Source organism: Zeus faber, assembly GCF_960531495.2.
Source record: "Zeus faber genome assembly, chromosome: 10".
Classification (NCBI taxonomy): Eukaryota; Metazoa; Chordata; class Actinopteri; order Zeiformes; family Zeidae; genus Zeus; species Zeus faber.
Window position 1 is genome coordinate 10623617 of NC_137199.1, and position 21098 is coordinate 10644714.

Consider the following 21098-nt stretch of genomic DNA (forward strand, 5'->3'; position numbering starts at 1 on the left):
AAAAAAAAAAATCTTTTTTTTTTTTTTTTTTTTTTTTTTTTTTTGGATCCTCCACATGCTTTAAAATAAGCTTGTAGCTGACTTGCTAAAGAACAAAGAGGGCGTGCCATTGAAATGCTAGGGAATACAAAGTCAGTTAACATGGATCTAACGCCTCTGGTGTTGGAACGGCTCTTTGGAGACCCCCCCCCCCCCCCCCCAAACCTGTGCCCTTCATGTTCACCCTTCAGTGCACAGCACGGGAAAGCCACAGTTTGGGTGAACCTGCCATGTTTTGGATTTGATGTCTCCATCCTGCCATTCCCTTTCTTCCTCGAAGTCCGGTCTCGTGGCTCGGCCCGGCCGCCAGAACTCGCCGAACGCGCCTCCGGTCTCTGCTCTCGAGCAGCGCCTCCAGCAAACGATTAAAAACGACTTTGAAGTGAACCGATACCGACGGGTTAGGGTGTTTTTTGGATACTCGTGAAGAAGACCCGGGCGTTGGTTGCTCTTGTGTGTACATATGAATTTGCTGCTGCCTTCCTACGAAATGTCGGTTCTGTGTCTGTGTTATTTACTCTAATGTTTACATGAACCACAACATATCAGGGACTTGAACAAATTACTTGAATACGATGCCATTTAAACGTGCTGTAGCTTTTATTTATCACACACTTTTTCCTTTATCTTTTTTGGTGCTTATTTTTTTTGGTTTATATAGCATAGATTTTTGTTTCAATAGTACCAACATAGACCATGTTTTAAACTAGTTTCTTTGTATTCCTGTATAGTATCTGCATATTTAAACTCAGGTTGTATGACAGAAACTACTCGAGGCATCTCATAACTCTGTTCCATCGAGTGTGCTTTAAGCGGATGCTAGCATAGCCCCCCACCCCACCCCACCCGATCTGACCCCACCCGACCCCACCAGGAGGACCGTGCGCCGCTTGGAGGCCGAGCAGCTCTTTCACTTAAAGGCAAAAACACAACGCTCTATATTTGCGACGGGGTGGGAGAGCCTTGTGGTGAAACGCTTCGCCATCTGCAGCTGATCTGGGGTAATTACTTCCAAGATTTCTAAAGCTGCAATTGCCAATTTTCCACTTCCTGCTGGAGTATAAACGCATCCAGATTCCCGGTGTTGTTCATCAGTAGTGGCTACTGGTTTCCATGGCGACGGATGAAATCACAGAGGAACCTGGATGTTTGTGATTTTGGGGCCGGGGGTGGGGGGGGCGGTGGCACGGTTGTGCACTGATGGAGCCTGTGAAGTTCGTTTAAAGTCAATGGTAAACTGACTGAAACCGACTGCACACTTCCGACACCACTTCCGCTTCGTACGGCACCACGCGAGGTTTTCGGGGGGGGGGGGGGGGGGGACTTCTCGACGTTAGTGCCTTGACCTCTGCTGCGATTTGGCTTGAGGTGTGGCCCAAACCGCCACATAAAGTGAAAGACTGCGGTTTGTGACTCAACACCGTAAATGTTAAATAAAACGCGACCATTCGTTCGGCGTCCCACATACGAGTCCCGCTTCCTGGTCAACCATCCGGACCTCCCGTTCCCCCACGATTGAAGCCACTTCACACAGCACAGTATGCCTTCGATTTTCCCTCAAAAGTTTAGTTTCCACATTCCGTATTTTGATATATTCCTAGTTAAACCTTTTTGCTTCACATAATGGATATTAGTGTAATTTTTATTATTTAAGACAACCCGCTCTCCCTTCACTACTCATGAGAGCGACCTCTCACTGAATTCCGAAAGGTGCAATATGTCTCCTCTGTTGTAAAGGATCCTCACAGCCATCACTGTTTCGTGCACACCACTGGTTCCATTATAATTTATTTCGATAACTGCGCTGATCTGACTGCCCTGAGCTAGATTTCAGCCCCAGGGGGACTCTTTAAGACTCTGAACTCAACAAGTATGTTGCATATTGCAGCTATCCTCAGCGACTAGATAAACCTAGAAACCATTTGTCTTTGTTAGCTCAAGGTATGCTTTGTATTTTATTTTCATTTTTTCCATTCTGTATAAGATCTTGCTCTCACTAAAAACACGTGATGTTTATCTAACACGACAGTTGCAAAGTGACACTACAAACTTTCTATTTTTATATTTTGTAACGGCATGTTTGCTCAGTTTGATGTGATCCTCCATGAAAAGTGAGGGGGACTTTTCCTATCAAATGTGCCATGTAAAATAAAATAAAAACAAACGAGTGAACAGATAAGACTTTTGGGGTTTGGAACATTTTCTTATTTTTGCAGCAAGTTTCATTTTGCTCAAATCTTCAGATGTTTAATTGAAACATTTGTCATAAAGAGACTGATTCATGAAGTATAATTTCACAGACTACACAGTTGTTAAAACAGCCTTATCCCGCCCTCCTACTCCTCCTCCATGGTCCAATTACATGTTTCCTTTTATGCCATTTTGAGGAATTTGTTCACTACCCTCAAAAGCAGTGCTATTTGTTCTAGATTTTCTCTTATGTTAAAGGGATGAAAAACTATTTTTCAGTGCTTGTGTACATGGGCCCACTAACACACAAACTGGGAAATAAGACAACTCAGTCAGGTTTTTTTTCGGCAGCCTTGGTCAGCAAATGTGATTCAACAAGCCGTTCGGATTTGCGACTCCTTCCTACATCATATGGGGCCTCAGTAGAACCGCTCCCCATATAAGTTACTCTACCCACAGCTGGAGAGCTACCAAGCGCAACCAGACCCCCTAAGCATGGGAACTGCTCTGTTGTCTTACAGACCAGCACAAATCTTTTAAAAGAAAGCCGAATTAATACCAATTGTCCGGAACAAAACTGCAGAAGATCGAAATGTAAGTATTTAAAAGAATTGTGTTTCTTTCTTTCAAAAAGAAAAGGATGTCGTGGATAGACTAGGCTGTGCCGCTTGATCTGCAAACAAAACCAATCAAAACTGTTTTTATCGTAGGTGTATTTATTTTATTTTCCGACGTTTCCTAATCCAGTGAAACAAAAACAACCCTGTTCGCCGCAACCGGCAGTGCAGGAGTGCCCTTTCCTTCAGAACAAACTTTTAAATAAGGCCTCGTAGATCTAATATGAGTTTGCTCCAAGCACTAGGGGCCTGGCAGCTCATTTACATTTGAAGCGGCACACACTGAAGCAGCCCGTTGAGAAAAGGAGGGTCATAGAGACATGTTAGAATGCATCATCTGAAAAAACTACAAAGACATGTTTTGGGGACCTCAGAGACCTATATTAACATGTGGAAAAGGAGCATAATAGGACAGCATCATAATTTAGGCTTGTTTTCGGTTTTATCCCTCACACACACACACACACACACAAACATTTGCATACACTATATATATATTTTTTTTTTTTTAATTATTATTTTTTTTATTATTATTTTATTATTTTTTTTCATTATTTCAATATTAATGTTGGTTACCATATAATAAAAACAGTCTTCATGTCCATATCCCTGTAGGCATTTCATAATTTAGGCACTTTATTTTACTAATTTAACACAAACACTGATGTAAAAGGAAGATAGAAAACAAAAGGACAAATAATACGCCAGAAAAGGCAAAGCAAAAAAAAAATAATTACCAATGAACATAATAATAATAGTAAAAATGAATAAAGGTCAAATTAAATTTTAATGCTTTCAATCTTCTTTTTTTTACCATATACAATCATGGCAGTGGTCATCACTGAGGGTTACTAAGGTACCCTCTGTGCTGCTATACAAAAGTACATTTCTATCCTCAAAATGCTCACGTCATTACATGAAACCATAACGAATGTCACATTTCCCCTGTTGGAAAAGTCAGTGAAACTCGTGTCATGACGCCGTTGGAAACGTCATTACATGAAACCATAACGAATGTCACATTTCCAATGTTGGAAAAGTCGGTGAATCGCCTCTGGAATCGTAACAGCTTGTTTCGTAGCACCTGTGTCCGTTTGTCTTGTCATCTGCCGCTTTGTTCCACAGGGTTTAGTCTTAATCTGCATCACCTGTCGCTCTGTTGTCACATGTCATTTCAGGGTAAAGCCACATTTGTCTCCAACTGAAATGGAACCTAAACTCAGATTGTGCATGGGAGGCTTAAGGCTTAATGTTCCATACCAAAAGAGGGTGGCGCGGTATCACATAACCCCTTAGCAGTTGATCCAAGTTTAACCGCTTTAAATTTCTTAAATCTTAAAGTGGTAATCCACGGCATCGCCTGGGGATATTTTTTCATCCAAATCAACAGTTTACTGACCACAACCAGCAATGATGGTCTATCAAATTCGCTGCCTTTGTGCAAAGACACCGCCACCAACGATGGAAACAACATATTGATTAGCCCATGCGTCAGGCAACATTAAATTGCTGTTCCTTATAAAGTGTAAAGTATAAAATATGGAACGTTAAAATACTTTTTTCCACACTTTAAATCATCGACACCTCAGCCGCCGTGGCCTGTAAGTTAGGCCTGCTGATTTACCATAACAAAATAATACTGTGTAAGCATTTCAGCACCTGCTCTTCAGGTCAGCGGTATGATCTCCTCTAGATAATGATTTCACTGTGGCGTCTGGGCTCAGTTAATGCTTGTGGAGGGCTTGAGTGCAGCGTTGGGCCATCTGTACGGGCCCCGCTGGGGGGGGGGGTTGCAGAGCTGGGGGCCCCGCCACTCTAGATAATGGATCATTCTCACGTTCTCTTTGTTCCCGGAGCAGCGGAGGCAGGGTGCCGAGGCCGCCGCTTCCTTTTAGTCAGTCCGTCTGCGAGAGGGAGGGGAAGATGCAGCGGGTGCCCTCTCCCTCCACATGGGTTCTCAACAGTTGCGTACTGTCTGATAGTAGTGATGGCATTTTAAGGAGGCGACTAGGCGAAATGAATCAGCAGCGTCAAGAACTGGCTTTGGTTGTTGTTTTTAGTTAGGTTTTATAGTTGTCGTGCACATACTATTATTCTATTGTATTTATTTAAATTGTATTAATTTATTAATTTATTTATTTGTTTATTTATTTTTAATCGACAGTGTAATGAGCGCTAAATTACACTAGAGGCCGCAAAAGGGCAATTTATTGAGTTCGACTTTGCTAACAAGAGGAGGTTGAATGGTCAATACATCAACTTTGCATCCTCAGTATGTCCACATCAATGTTTATTTTTGTGCGGGCAGTCAATCATCTCGCCCGTTAAGTTTAAACAAAGGGTTATTTTAATTTAATTTTTATTTGATTTAAAAATAACCCAGAATGCTATTGAATCAATTTGCGCCCCTGTTTCTTTTGTTGTTTTCCTAATTAATCACAGAATATAAACACTATAAAATTCAAGTTGTCCGCCATCAGCTGTTATCAACGCCACTAAACACGCGTGGGCAGTACCCCCTTGTGGTTAAGGGGGTACTGCCCACGATCCAAGTGGGCATTTATTATGAGAAAGAGAAAAAATAACATTATATATTGGTGGCTCCCAACATTGTTTAAAGGAGTGTGGCTAACCCAGGCCTTGTTTTAATAAAATTGTTCATAGCACAACCTCGCTGCAATAAATTGGAAATTACATTACATTACATTACATTGCATTTAGCAGACGCTTTTATCCAAAGCGACTTACAATTAAAATATATTGGAAATATAATAATTATTCTTATATATTATTATTATTATTTTATTCTTAAACTCTCCTGTTACACCCGGCTCACTTATTTTCAATCAGTTGCATCATGTAACTTTAAGGTGTTCGTCATTAAACTAGCAGTCAATTCCACTGCATTTATTTTCTTGTATAATTAACTTCATTTGTCAGTCTTATTTGTTTGTTTGTTTGTTTGTTCATTTGTTTATTTTGTTTATTTATTCTTGGGGGGTTGTGTTGGTTGAGATTTTGACCAGTGTCTCCTTCTCTGGGCCTTTGCTGCAGCTACTTTCTGTCGATCTTAATTAAGGTTTCTGTCTTCAGTCAATTCCGCTTCAGCAAATTGCACAGAGCCAGACAAAATGTGTCTCAACACTCACCTCTCAACACCCAACTCTCACCTGCCAGTCGCAATGTGACTGGCAGGATTTCGAAGGCCAGTTGGAGCAGTTGTTTTTATTTTTTGCTGGGCCGAACCTGGATAGGAGACTGCTGGTACGCCCTAGTGACTATTGAGGGGACATGCTGCTCTGTGCTGGTGGACACAGGTTCTTCAGTAAACCTGGTGAAACTCGATGTGGTGAAAGATAGGACAACTGTTTTCCCCACCATAATGAAAATTCAGACAGTCAGAGGAGAGTGGACTCCCATGGTGGGGGAGGCTTTAATAACGCTGGGGTGGGAAGGAAGTTTAATTCTCTGCCCGGTGTGGGTCGCGACCCTGGTAGACTGTATACTGCGACTGGATGTTCTCGGGGATGTTCACTGGACTGTGTCATTAACACAAAGAGAAGAACTCTCACTCTTCCAAATGGATAGGTCATTCAGATGTTTAGGTGCCCGCCCCAGCCAGGGTGCCCTGTGACCCACACCATTGCAGCGCTGGCAGGTGAGACAACAACCAACATGGCTGCCATGCACCTCCTCCAACAAGCCAACAGCACCACCCTCCCTGCCTGCCCCTGGTCTACACCCGCACACAGTCCCCGCCGCACCGCCTGACAGGGGGAGGGAGCCTTGGCTGTGAGGGAGGTCTGATAGAAAAACTGTGATGGACTGACACCCAGTGAACACGGTCTACTGTGGCAGTTCTTGCTGGAGTTCAAGGACTGTGTTTCACTGTTAGAAGATGATGTAGGCCGGACAGATCTCATCCAGTCCAACATCAAAACTAGAGATACGCAGCCCATTAGGATGAGCCTTCCACCAGCTACCGGGCCTCCCCGATTTTCATGGTCCCTAAAATGCTAAAGGATGATTGGCAGTTCTGCGTGACCTCAGACCCCTCAAAAAGACTGATCAAAAAGGACCCCTACCTCCCTCCGCACATTGATGAAGCCCTTGACCCAGTGACCACTCAGCCTTGCAGCGGCTCATGTCTTTCAGAGAGCCAAAAGAGAGCCCTGCGCCTGTGTGATGTAATGTTGCAGAGGGGCTGGAAAGAACCAGCTACGGGAGAGACACGTTTGCAGGTGGTGGTGCCAGAGGCCCTACGGGAGATGGTGCTCTAGGCAGTGCATGGAGCTCCTGGATCTGGTCACTTTGGGGTTGGAAAGACACCCAGTCAGAGATTCTACTGGGGCAAGCTAAGGTGGGATGTGGAAGACCATCGCCGCCGCTGCAACAGTTGCAGTGTATCTAAGGGCCCCACAGACAGACCTTACACCCAGCTCCAACAGTTTGCAGTGGGGTGCCTCATGGAGAGAGTGGGGACTGATATCCTCGGTCCGTACCCCTGCATAGAGAGGGGTAATCACTACTATCTTAACTGCCATAGACTATTTCATGAAGTGGCCCGAGGCATACAGCCTGCCAGACCAGGAGGCGTAGACCATAGTGGATGTATTTGTGGAGGGAATGTTCAGCAGTTTGGGGCACCCAAAGTCATTCCCACTGACCAGGGCAGGAACTTTGAACCCTGTGGGTTTGCAGACATGTGTGAAAAACTGGGCTCCCACAAGACCTGCACCACAAGCCCCTACCCTCAGAGCGATGGACTGGTCGAGATTTAACTGCACACTGGCGCAACAGCTGGCCATAGAGATGGCTAAACACCAACGGGACTGGGATACCCATGTCCCCCTTGTGGTAATGGCGTGCCGGCGTCGTCTGCCGCCCAGGACTCCACTTCCTGCTTCCCTGCCCCTCTCATGTTCGGCAGGGAGATCTGGACTCCAGCTGAGATGATGAGGGGCAAACCTCCCGACAACCCTGATCCAGGACCGCTTCGAGTCTGCTCGCAAGTCTGCCAGAGGACAGCTACAGAGTGCAGGGGTAAGGCAGAAGAGGAACTACGAAGTGCGTGACAGAGGACGGCATTTTGAAGTCGAAGCATCTGTATGGGTGTATAACTTCCAGAGGAAAAAGGGCAGGTGCCCGAAGCTGGACAGCGAGTGGGTGGGGCCTTGTAGGTTTCTGGAGAGACTAGGCAAGGTGGTGTACAGGGTCCAGCTGCCACCAAGAGGAAGAAAAGTCACCCTGCATCGAGTTTGACTGTCCCCCTACTGGGGCACGGCCACCGCACTGGGACCAGGGAGTGAGACAGGAACCCCAGACACTGCCCTGACCACCCCCAAGCCCCCTCCAATGACCTGCCTCACCCTGCCCCTCACATACTATACCTTTTTCCCTTTGACCTGTTTCCCCCTCCCTGACCTGTTGGTTTGTCCCTGCCCAGGGCCCCGCTCAAGTCCTTTCCCCTCCTACTCCAGGATGGACACAGCCTCGGAGAAACCTTCGACCCCGTGGTCATTTGAGAGACTTTATGGGGCAAAGAAAGTGACTTTGAGAAGGGGGGGTAGTGTTATGGACTGAGTGACATATAAGTGTTTAACTGTTATGTTATGAGTGTCACTGTTAAGAGATAGAAGTTCAGCTACTGTAAGGTAAAAAGGAGTGTTTATTGCAGTTACTGATAAAGTGACTGTGTATAGTGGAATAATAAAGTAGAAAAAGTGAAAAATAAAGTTGAAGCGAAACCAGCTAATTTTACTGAGAGATGCTACACTAAACTACTACTACTACTACTTCATTTTATAGTAAACCAGAAAACCAAAATAAATTAAAATAATATTCATTTTATTTTGGTTTTCTGTTCTTGTTTCTCTGAACAGTTGTATTATTTTCAATGAACCAATGAAAATAATAACCTTGTAACAAACAAAAAAATAGGCCTTTAATATATATCTTAAGCCTTAAAAGATACACCGATCAGCCACAACATTAAAACCACTGATGGGTGAAGTGAGTAACATTGATCATCTTATTCCAATGGCCCCTGTCAAGGAGTGGGATATATGAGGCAGCAAGTGAACAGTCAGTTCTTGAAGTTGATGTGTTGGAAGCATGAAAAATGAACAAGCGTAAGGATCTGAGCCACTTTGACAAGGACCAAATTGTGATGTCTAGACGACTGGATCAGAGCATCTCCAAAACAGCAGGTCTTGTGGGGTGTTCCCAGTATGCAGTGGTTAGTACTTACCAAGAAGTGGTCCAAGGAAGGACAACCAGTGTCATGGTTGCCATGGGCTCATTGAGGTAGGAACCCACAGAAGAGCTTCTGTAGAACAAATTGTTGAAAAAGTTAATGCTGCTATGATAGAAAGGTGTCACAACACACAGTGCATCACAGCTTGCTGCGTATGGAGCTGTGTAGCTGCAGACCAGTCAGAGTGTCCATGCTGACCCCTGTCCACCACCAAAAGCACCTACAATGGACACGTGAGCATCAGAACTGGACCATGGAGCAATGGAAGAAGGTGACTTGGTCTGATGAATCACGTTTTCTTCTACGTCATGTGGATGGGCGGGGTTAGGGTCCAATCCAATGGAGCATCTGTGGGCGGTGCTGGAACAACAAGCCTGATCCATGGAGGCCCCACCTCACAACTTCCAGGACTTAAAGGATCTGCTGCTAACGTCCTGGTGCCAGATACCGCAGGACACCTTCAGAGGTCTTGTGGAGTCCATGCCTCCACGGGTCACAGCTGTTTTGGAGGCACAAGAGGGAGCGACCCAAAATTAGTGGTTATTAGTGATGGTTTTAATGTTGTGGCTGATCGGTTTATATCAAAGGCCCACTTTTATATTCATTATGTTTTTTAATCTTTAATTTTCTTGTAATTCCTCTGTGCCACACTAGGGGGACGCACACTGATTGATTCAAGGGCTGTGCGAGTATCAACCAGGGGAAAGCTGCAACTCACAGTATAATTATATAGTATATAATTATTTCACCAACAGTAACAAAAACATTTATATAGCATAATTAAACTAATAGCACTAAATTGCAGTTAATTTATAATGTTTGTTCCTTTACATCTAAGTTATAGAACATGAGACATGTGAGAGTAAGTGTTCATCTCTTAGACAACATAATTTAAAAAAAAATGTATAACTGGCATTGAGTGAAATAGTAGAATTGGTGTCAATGGTTGTTGAAATGATTAATGGTAGTTCTGGCATGAATTCATTAAACCTATGAAAACATCTCTCAGGAATCTGAAATATGAAAATGTTTGCTGTGAGTGAATAATCAGTTAACGCGGCCTCATCAATCATGTCTCGCAATGTTCCCGAGCAAACGTGGCGGCTAAATAACGGATAAAAACGGAGATCTCACATCCCAGACCCCGGATTCGCCATCATGGCCTTCACAGGGAGAGAGAGAGCGTCCTGCAGAGCGCCAAAAACTCAAAAAAAGGAGTTCTTTCAGGCTCTTGGTAAGAGAGTTTTTTTTTTCATTTTGTTGTTCAAATCAAGATTTCTACGAATCATTACAATACCAAAGTTTTCCCCCCACACGCCGCAGGCCTCCGGAAGATTAAATGGAGATCTGCTGCAACATGAAGACGGTGATGGAGATTCACCAGGACCACTCCTTCGTCTTGGACCTGGACCAACACATTCACCATCAGAGAGAAGTGTGAACGGTGTGTGTGTGTGTGTGTGTGTGTGTGTGTGTGTGTGTGTGTGTGTGTTATTCATGTATGATATGTCCTCAAAAATATGACGCTTAATATTTCTTCATTTCTTTCTCTTCTTTCACATTTCAAGTGGCTTTTCAAACTGTGGGGACTTGAGCTAGTCACTTTGTCTTTTATTGATAATTTCACCTTGTCTCCACTGGAAATCAAGACCCCAGAGTAAAAGCCTTGACTATGATTTCACAAAGACAAATATTTAAAAGGACCCATTGAACTAAATGAGGATGAAGGAGAATAAAGGCTCAACACGAGTTCACCAACACACTACGTTACCATGACTTAATTGTGGAATGTTTTCAACCTTTTAGGCAAACCATAGGATAGTGAAAGAGAAAGAAAGTGCATTTGTCCCCTGAAAAGTCTGATCTCCATTTCATAATAATAGAGTACTTTCCCACCTATGTTATAGAAGATGATTCTGACTCTAACAAGTGGCTTCTTCAAGATTTATTCAAGAGGTTTATTTGTTACATACACATACATACTTTCATACAAATATGCAGTGAAATGTCTTTGCAACGCACCCGGAGATGCACAATAGTTATTAAAACGAACATAATAGCTAACCTAATTTCTACCTAATTAACTGAAACGAACTGATTCCTAAAACATAATGCAGTTAGTGAATAGAATAATATAAATTAAATCAAATTAAAATAAAACAAGACTCAAAAAGATAATACAAAGTGGGGGTACAAAAGAGAAGGGAATAGAGTTATGTATATGGGATAGGCTATTTGTATATACAGATATGTGCAGTAAAGTGCATGGGAATAAAGACGTGTGGTCTTGTGGCAGAGTTAAAGTTTTAAGCAGACTACTCGTCTGTATAGAAAAATCTTCTGGCAATAGAAAACAAAAATCGTCATTTCAACTATTCATTTTTTTTCTGTTAGAAAAGAGTCAAAAGAGGCATAAAAAAACAGCTTGATAGGTCATTTATGTTCCGGAATTGAGATTTTTCTCGCGGACGGACACAGAGGAACATCCAGCAGCAAGTTTGGAGCTTCACAAATATAAGAGCATATATGAGGAGTTTGTTGGCCTCATCAACAGTCTGCTGGTACAGTCTGTCCGTCCATCCCCTGCGTTTCAGTGACATGAAGTTCAACTCCACACGTGGCTAAAGGGTTGACAATTTTTTGAAAAGGCCTCGGCTTTTCAAAACACACGGCCTCCGTCCTCCCCAGGAGGGCTCACGCCTTTTTATCAATAAACTTTGAACTGACCTTGCACCCGTGTAAGGCTTCGCTTGCCCGTTTGACTATTATATTATTCAATTATTATATTATTTTCCCGATGAGGGACGGCCCTGTGAGATTAACAGTCAAACAAACCGGTGCATGTAAGGAGAACCGCCTCGCTGTGAATTTTCAGTCTGCTGTGCACCCTGCTGAACCGAGCTGCTCGTCACCGCCATCGAAGTTTTGCATCACTGAACATTAGATCGCTCTCTCGTCAGAGTTTTCATAGTCGTGATTTTATCGCCCAATGTTCCTGCATGTTCTATATCTTACTGGACGTCGGTTCTCGTCCGCTGCCTCTGCCGCGCTTATCGAGACTTCTCCCCCAGACTGCAGCTTCTGATTTACTGATCGACAAGGCAAGAGAGGGGGGGGGGGGGGGATAGCAGCCTCCTTTTGCTAACTTGTTCACCCACGCCTGAGAAATTTCCAAAAGTGTAATGTTTTTGGCCATTTCTCAACCTGCGCGAGCGCCTCGTGTCGATTACGCACATTTTTGTATTTTTTGAGCTTTTAGAGCTTATTGCGTGTAATCGCCGGGTGTCGTGACATTTCCCCGCATATATGTACGACCGTATGTATATGTGTGTGACAAATAAGCTCTTGAACTTGAACCCCCGTAAGCACAATCCTAATCTTCTATCTGAGTTCTACCAATTGCTGTCAATTGCTCTCGTATGCTCTCGTTTAAACTTGCATATAAATTAATGGAATTTAAATTTACTTTACCCGACATGTGAAGAATGCCACTCACAGCTGTAGAAATACACCGGAGCTAATTTTCACAAAACGTTTAGATGCAATGTTTTATCTATTTTACAGATACCGGTTTCTGCTCACTCCTGTGTCTTTTTTCTGCATTCCAAGCCAAGTGTTCAGAGCCTGACACGCGTACGTAACCGCCGGCTTGACGGCGGCGCTCGGTCGATACTGGCTCAGTGTTTACCCGACATACTTGACTTCTGCAGCGCGAACTCTGATTCCCTTAATAACCTTCGAGACGACGCTCGACTCTGCAGCTCCTCTCACGGCACAACCACAAAACGCTCTCGGATGAGATTGGCGGGTTTTCGAGACCACACCCGTGCACTCAAACACACTCTTGTAGAAAGCTCGAGCGCAGGTGGTCGCTCTCTGTAGGCTCTGTGCCCACGGCTTTTAAAACCGCCGTCGTCAAACCGCCGCTCCAAAAAAAAAACCTAATACTGAGCCACAAATTCGGAATAATTACCGACCGATTTCCAATCTTCCCTTTCATACAGAAACTACTTGAAAGTGCGGATCAGCTTACCGCCTACTCATCCAACGACAATCTCCGCGTTGCGTCCCGTCGTTCCACCGAAACTGCCTTGACCAGAGCAGTCAGTGATCTACTAATTACTGTCGGTTCTGACTTCACGTCGTCGTCGCCGCTTCTTGACTCGGGGGCAAGGTTTGACACCGTGGACCACAGCGTGCTCTGAAGCCGCTCGGAAGAGCATATTGGTATCCAGGGGACGGCGCTTTCATGGTTTTCATTCATATTTATCAAAATGAATTCAAAGTGCAATAATACAATCTCTGAATATTCTGAAGTAAAGTTTGGTGTACCCCAGGGATCGGTCCCTGGCCTTCTGCTCTCCTCTTTCTATACGCTTCCGCTCGGTGACATTATTTGCAAATTTCATTGTTACGCTGATTACACACAGCCTTATGTACCGGTTAAGCCAAATGACCTTTTCCAACTCCTAAAAATAAGAGGCATGTCTATTAGAAAAAAAGAAAAATGGATGGGTAAAGCAGAGGTATTCGTTTTTAGACCAGCCAAAAATTGACATCAGTTTGAGAATTTGAGTGTTAACACCGATGGTTGTGTTATCCCTGACCGCTCCATCATCAAAAACCTTGGAGTGATTTTCGATTCTTGATCAAGGCTTTTACCAGCATTTTTAAAATCGTAGTAATGTCGCTAAAATCCGGCCTATTCTATCACTGCATGACGCTGAAACTGTCATCTATGCATTTGTATCTTCCAGACTTGATTATTGTAATGCCCTTTCATCTGGTCTTTCCTAGTCGTGCTACTAAGAGTCTTCAGCTCGTTCAGAATGCAGCAGCTAGAATCTGACAAAAACGAAAGAACTGGACCATATAACACCCATTCTGGGGTCTGTTCACTGGCTACCAGTGCAAGCTAGAGCTGATTTTAAGGTACTTTCTATAACGTATGAGGCTTGCGCGGCCTTACTTATCTGAGATAATTATACCATATACACTAGCACGCCCTCTTCGCTCCCTCGATGCTGGTCTCCTGGTCATTCCCTCAGTTAAAAAATCTGTTGGTTTCGGAGCATTTGCCTGCCATGCCCCCCTCACGACTGACAGCCTGCCTCTACTCACTTCATTACAGCCTGCCCTAGAACATAGTCGAGTCCATCTTTTCAAACATTCTTTTAACACCGGAGTTTTTGATGTCGGCTTTTTTTGTTGTGACTTTTTGTTTGCTTGAGGTAAGTTCTCTCCTGGGGGTTCTTTTTATTGTGAAGTGCATCGGGACCATGGCGCATTCAACACCTTAAATAAATTGGTTGATTGATTGAGGAGCAATTTTAGCATTTTTACATTTGTGAGTAGTTTGGAAGAATAAAATTGAAATATTAAAAAAAACAAATTTACACATGTTGCGGCCATTTTGTGATCGTCCATCGTTATCATATTCCGTCATTGTTTCCATCATTACCAAGAAAATGATTATTTCATGTTTTTTTTCCACCTTGTATTAAAGGTCCCTTGACCAACATTTACACACACGCATGCACACACACACACACACACACACACACACACACACACACACACACACACACACACACACACACACACACACACACACTCACACACACACACACACACACACACACACACACACACACACACACACAGTGTCTTTGTTATAACTGAAATTGATTGTTTATTATGCAATTTTATGTTTTTATTGCTTAATTTCTTTGCCTCTAGAAATTGCACTTTGCTTAATTTGACTGCTTTCTATTAATGTGAAGCACTTTTAGCTGCATGTTGTGTCTTAATGGTGTTACACAAATAAAGGTTTTAATAATAATAATAATAATAATAATAATAATAATAATCATAATAATCATAATATTATTATTATTATCAGTGACTTTCCAGTGCTCTGGTATCTGGAATCCCTCAATTATAAATAGTCAATGGAAAAATGTATAACTGGCACCTTTGACCTCTGTTGACCTGCTGTTTTGAACAGTTCCAAATTAAGTCTGGAAAATGAATATGAAAACATTGTGCAAAATAATTTGCGTATTTGCTGAAAGCGTTATTGTACTGGTAGAAATCATCACCATCATACGTGGTGTATGCAAGTATTTAAAACCTCCCTCCTTGCACTGGTGTAAGGGAGGCATGGAGTTTAAAATTGTCTCCGTCCTGTTCAATCTCACAGAGCTAGGAGAACAATCAGGAATTCTCCAGGGCTCTCGTGAGACGCTTGAACATGTCCTCCACATTTGTATTTCCCAATATTCTCAAAAACGGCGGTCATTAATAATGTCATTAATGTCACTTATGTCATAATCAATCAATTGTGCATGGTAAAACTTGCCATAACTCTTCTTTTTTCAGACCACCGTCATACTGAATGAGGGCAAACAAAAGATCGTTCTCCTCTCTTCTTTAGGTTAACATCGATGGCCCAAACGGCCCCATTTCAATGAGGGGGATAGATGGGACGGATGTTAGACTGGTTCCCAAATAGAAGAGCAGCACCGCTAATCCTGAGTAAATCAGACCAATCACATGTCAATCCGAGTTACATGAAATAAAGTAGAACTCATGGACGGGACTCTTTTTTTAATGAATTTCTATTATATAATAACTAAGGGAACTCGTTTGCTCTCTCATTCCTCTGCTGTGAACCGTGGACCGCTCCGCCCTCTGCGTGAGAGGCCGTTCAGGCCAAACTTTACAACCTTGTTCCCATGGATCTCATGGAGTTCACTTGCTCAACACTATTGGTTTTTTTTTTACAGACACTCTAACATAAACAACATTTTTCCCCCACATTTACAGACAGTACACAACATTTTGGGCTTATTCAGCCAATATCCTCCTGCCCTACCTGCTTTTGCTGCCTGCTTTGCCGCTCTCCCTCCACCTCCCCATCACTCCTACATTGCTCACTCACTAAGTATGCCGATGTTCGCTGTACGCCTCGCCGGGAGTTATTAGGGGTGGAGACCGACCTCAAACACTTACAACTTGAAGCCGAAGACATGGGACGGAAAATGTGTGGAGACTCGGTGTCAGTGAGGAGGAGTGCGTCTGAGATTGTATAATGGCTGACAATTTACGTGGAAGTGGAAAGCTCAGAGCATAACGTAAGTTTTATTGGTCATTTCTCGTGGGCAAGAGCATGAATATTACAGCAAGCGGCTGACTCGCCAAATATACGTCGTTGAGAGAAAGAGTTACTACCTTGACATCAGCTCCACCGTCATCTCCCAACACCTGAACGGGTAATGGTTAACACTCCTACCATGAGCAAAACGGTTTACCACCCACCTCCCTTCACGGTGGCAGGTTTTTTTTAATTTATTTTTATTTTTTTCACAACCGTTGAAAGCGAATATCTCAGGACGTCTCATGTGTTCAGACACGTTGGGTTTGGAAAACGCTAGATTCTCTTGTTGACTCGTTTGAACGTCACGCCCTTCTCCCCGGCGGTGATGCAGTTCTGGAGTGCAAGAAAGGACAAAGAGAACCCGTGAGCTTCCACGCTGAACCTCCGCTCTCCCCGCGTGCACGTGGGGATCGAACCCGCCTCGGTCTCTGCTCCAGGGTCACTTACCGTCACCAGCTTATCGTCCACGAGCTCCACGGTGCATAAATACTCAGGGAACTGGATTGAAAGTTTGCCGTTCTCCAAGGTGGCGTTGGCCTGGATTAACAAGGACAACAAAGGAAAGAGTCAAATTTGATCTACAAACACTAGGCATTGATATTGAGAGTGTAGTGTAAGTACACTCAATACATAAAAAACATACATAAAATATAACACATTAAAAGTATATTGAAATATTGACCTAATTTTAACGGTACTTTAGTATACTTGAGGTAAAAGTGCGCTATTTTGGTCTTCAAAAGCAACCCAAAATACATGACTTTTTTTTAGATAGAGATTGAAACACATCTTAAGTACTACTTCTAACACACTAAGTACAACTGAAGGGGCTCCCACCGAACACAACTTTAGTCTATTAATGACGATTACATAATATCTATCCACCCATCCATCCATCCATCCTTCCATCCATCCTTCCTTCCATCCATCCTTCCATCCATCCACCCATGTATCTCCTACCATGAACTTGGATCCTTTCATGGAGGACAGTTCACACTCCTTGCCCACAATGAACTTGTTGGACCAGGTCCAGTTGGGGATGCTCTGCGTCCAGGTGAAGTCGTCGCCATCTTGGATCACCTCTGTCACCACTTTGCAGTCTGTCTTGGCGCTGAGGAGCCCTGCGAGCATCCAAGTTCGTTTAAGGACAAAATAATTGACTCCCAAACAAGCAAAAGAGAAGGACACTTTTACACGAATTAAACTTATGTCCGTTCCTTTCAAGAAACGGGGGATTACTACCGATGGCTTCCAGAAACGCCTCGTAGTTTTCTTGACTCTCCAGCTCGTATTTCCCCGTGAAAGACATGCTGTTGTAAAAAAGGAAGAAGGGTAAGAGAGGAAGTGAGGAGATTATGGTGAGAGGCATGTGAGGAAAAGAGGTGTGGTCTGCCCTGCGTCAACATGTGTCTTTATATTGTTCTCACTGAGTCACATGCTGCCACACTTAAGTACACACACACACACACGCACACACACACACACACACACACACACACACACACACACACACACACACACACACACACACACACACACACACACACACACACACACACACACACACACACACGCGCCCGCCTCCAGCCAGGCATCAGGCCCGTTGAAAGCTGACAGAGTGTATGACAGAAAGAATATGGTAGAATGTGTTTTTCCAAGGCGTTGGTGTCACATCTCCCTCTGCTAAAATAATAGTAAAATTGTAAAAGCAAAGCCCAAAAGGATGAGGTCAATCTCCACGTACCTGCCACTTTCTGAGACAGGAAGTCAGTTTTTTGTTAAGGTAGGGTAGAGTTATGTGGCTGATTCACAAAGCTGTGTACGTGCTGTAACAACATTCTTGAAATAGCCACTAAATGACAGAAGTTCAATGGAACTGCGTTGATCATTGATTCATCATTATATATCTTATACCAACCTAGGGCAATGTTTTTCAAATGGGGGTACTTTGGGGTTCTGCAGGGGGTACTCCAAAAATCTAAACAAATTAAAAAAATAAAATTGTTTATATATAATGTTTAAAAAACACATACAATGCACAAACAGTACATCATTTATGTTATGCTGAAAAAAGATCTTAGTCTTAGTACACTACTAAAACATGTTTGAGAACCGCTGGGTAAGAACTACTATTTATCAGTATCATATCATGTATATGCCTATGCATATAGGTATATCTAAATATACTGTATATCTATATATATATATATATATATATATAGATATACACACACATACATATACATATGTATATTATACCTATCAGGTATTCTATATATATCAGTTAAGTTACTACTTATTACTGAGTATGAGACAATATTCATGTGATTAAAGTGAAGAAACCTTACTTTAATTACTATAATATATCATATATAATAAGATAAATAAAATGAAATGAATAAAATATAAAATTAAAAACACCCTAAGTTCAATTCAAATCCCCAAAGCCAGTTCACACAACCACCACACTGTAGTTAAAATAACCAAATAATAATACAATAATTATAATAATGAATAATAACTATTGTCAACAATAATAAATTACAATAATAATACAAAAGTTAATAATAATAACAATAATATCAATAGGTTAATACACAAACACACACAAAAAAAAAAAATCGTATTTTTTCTTATGGGCATTATTTACAATATATAATACACAGTGTAAGAAACTACATAAATAGACCACGATCAAAAGCGACCAATCTGCTTGGGGGAAAGAGTCAGCGCTGTGATTTACTTTAGTTACTGACATCTTACTATTCAGGTCACGCTCACAATAAACAGCAGGAAGCGTCTTCCTTGGTTGGTGCTATGTATAACTGCCGAAACGCCATAAATATGGTTTGCTTATCATGAAATTACATTTATTTCTGTGTATTTGAAGCTTACTTTAGAGACTGATACATCACACATTTACCTCCTTAATACAATTAAAACCCTTTCAGGCACGGTGTTCTAATCTGCGCCAGGCGCGCTGTGGATGCCGCGGGGAACGTTCTTAAATGGATTAAATCTCGACGCTTTTGTCAAACCATCAACCCATTTCCCCAAATCCCGACGCGAGAGAGATTTCGAGTTGGCTTACAAAAAAAAAAAAGGAAAAAAAAAAGAAAAGGAAGCCTACAACATTTTTTTTGGCGACAGTGGGAAAAAAAAACTGTTCGAACCCAAAAATATGTCATTGTTTCTCCCGTCTCTCTCAGCAGAAGGCGCAGCTCCGCGCCTCTCGCAGCTGTATTTATAGACAGCGACAGCTTCCCACTCGCCTTTGTCAATTGCCTGAAGAGGGAAAAGTTGTGATGAAAACGTGTGCATTGGTTGCATCCGAGACAGTTGTTTGCGTAATTTTTGTGCATTTTATTGAGCATGAAAAATGAATAACCCATTTACTTGAGTCCCTCTGCCATAATCAGGAATCACTTTATTTGACCAGAACATTTGCACGAAGCCACAAACCAGCAGGGATGGGGTGTAACGACGACAAGTACTTTGTTACTGTACTTAAGTACCTTTTTCAAGTACACATTTCTGTACTTAATGAAGTTTTGTCGGCTTCTCACTTTTGCTCAACTGCATTTCGAAGCAAAGTAAAGTGAAACCTGTAGATAACGGGTTTTACTCTACCACATTTCTGGTCATGTTACTTTAGCGAATAATAAATAAAAACATAAAGCCAGGATTCAGATTTACTCTATATCATATCAAAATCAGGGACTGGATCCTTCAAACTGTGAATCAGAGATGAATTAGCTCGATATCCTTGTAGCACTATATTATAGACTATTATAGGCTGTATTATATCAGAGCGATGACAAGTACTTTTACTTCAAATATTTTAAGTACTTTTAAGAGCAAGTGCTTATATTATATACCTTTACTTACTCTTGCTCTGCTTCCTTTGACTTTTATTCATTTTGTGTCAGGGTGTTTTTACTTTTACTTAAACAAAATGTCTGAGCCCTTCTTCCATTACTGGAAAACAGAGGCTCCCGAGGACACCATTGTGCCACAATATGCACTGAAATATACCGTATGGTATATTTTGTAGATATAAATATCTTTGCCATTAATTCTATGGCTGCAGTGGCTACGGAGAGACGCTGGCATTGTGTAATCCTGCTCGTTGGCTGGTTAAAAATAGTAAGAGTACATGTCGAAATGTTCTCTTAGGTAACAACAGCGGGTGCCAATATTTTTTTTTATCGCTTGAGGGTTGAAGTCACGCTCCCTACAAAATGACTGCCAATAAGATGAAGACACGATACCGCAATGCCTCAGAACTGAAGCAACAGGGGGCCGCTGTTGCACCACCCCAGTAGCTGAGCTAAATTCGTAAAGCGCTGAACAGGAACCCCATCCCGCAGTTGGGAAATCACGATGGGAATATTTGACTTTATGGTTCCTTACCTCAATAGATACGTCCGTATTTGACGCGCACCGCCCAAAAGCGTAACCCTGACTACTAATGCAGAGTCGATCAGAAAAAAAGGCCCTCCTCGATCCACATGTTTTATAATCACCCGTCTTTAAATGTGTTCCAATTTAAGGGAAATTGCCCGAAGGTGTCTATGATAAAGGTGCCGCTACTTTTCCCATCAATCACTGGAACAGAGAAAGCAGCAGATCAACCAGATACCAGATACTTTATTTCCACAACATACTATAAAGATGTCAAGTGAACACTTACACTTGTTATGTTTAATCACTTTTCTTCGTCATATACAGTGCTTCCACGACGGCAAAAACAGACATGGATTCAATTACCAAACGATTATCCAATTAATGAAGGAAAAGTTTGGATGCAGTTTGTAGTACAGACATGTAGCCCAAT

General features: G+C 42.5%; 1 protein-coding gene across 1 annotated transcript; it reads right to left on the reverse strand.

Moving 5' to 3' along the window:
• Nucleotides 1-16226: 16226 nt before the first annotated feature.
• On the reverse strand, nt 16227-17609 carry LOC307236283 (gastrotropin-like). The gene is made up of 4 exons (XM_080008651.1): nt 17504-17609; nt 17222-17382; nt 16709-16798; nt 16227-16594 (listed from the first exon to the last, which is right to left on the reverse strand). Exons 1-4 carry the CDS (start codon nt 17568-17570, stop codon nt 16535-16537), a joined length of 378 nt encoding a protein of 125 aa, XP_079864777.1. The 5' UTR covers nt 17571-17609; the 3' UTR covers nt 16227-16534.
• Nucleotides 17610-21098: the final 3489 nt, after the last annotated feature.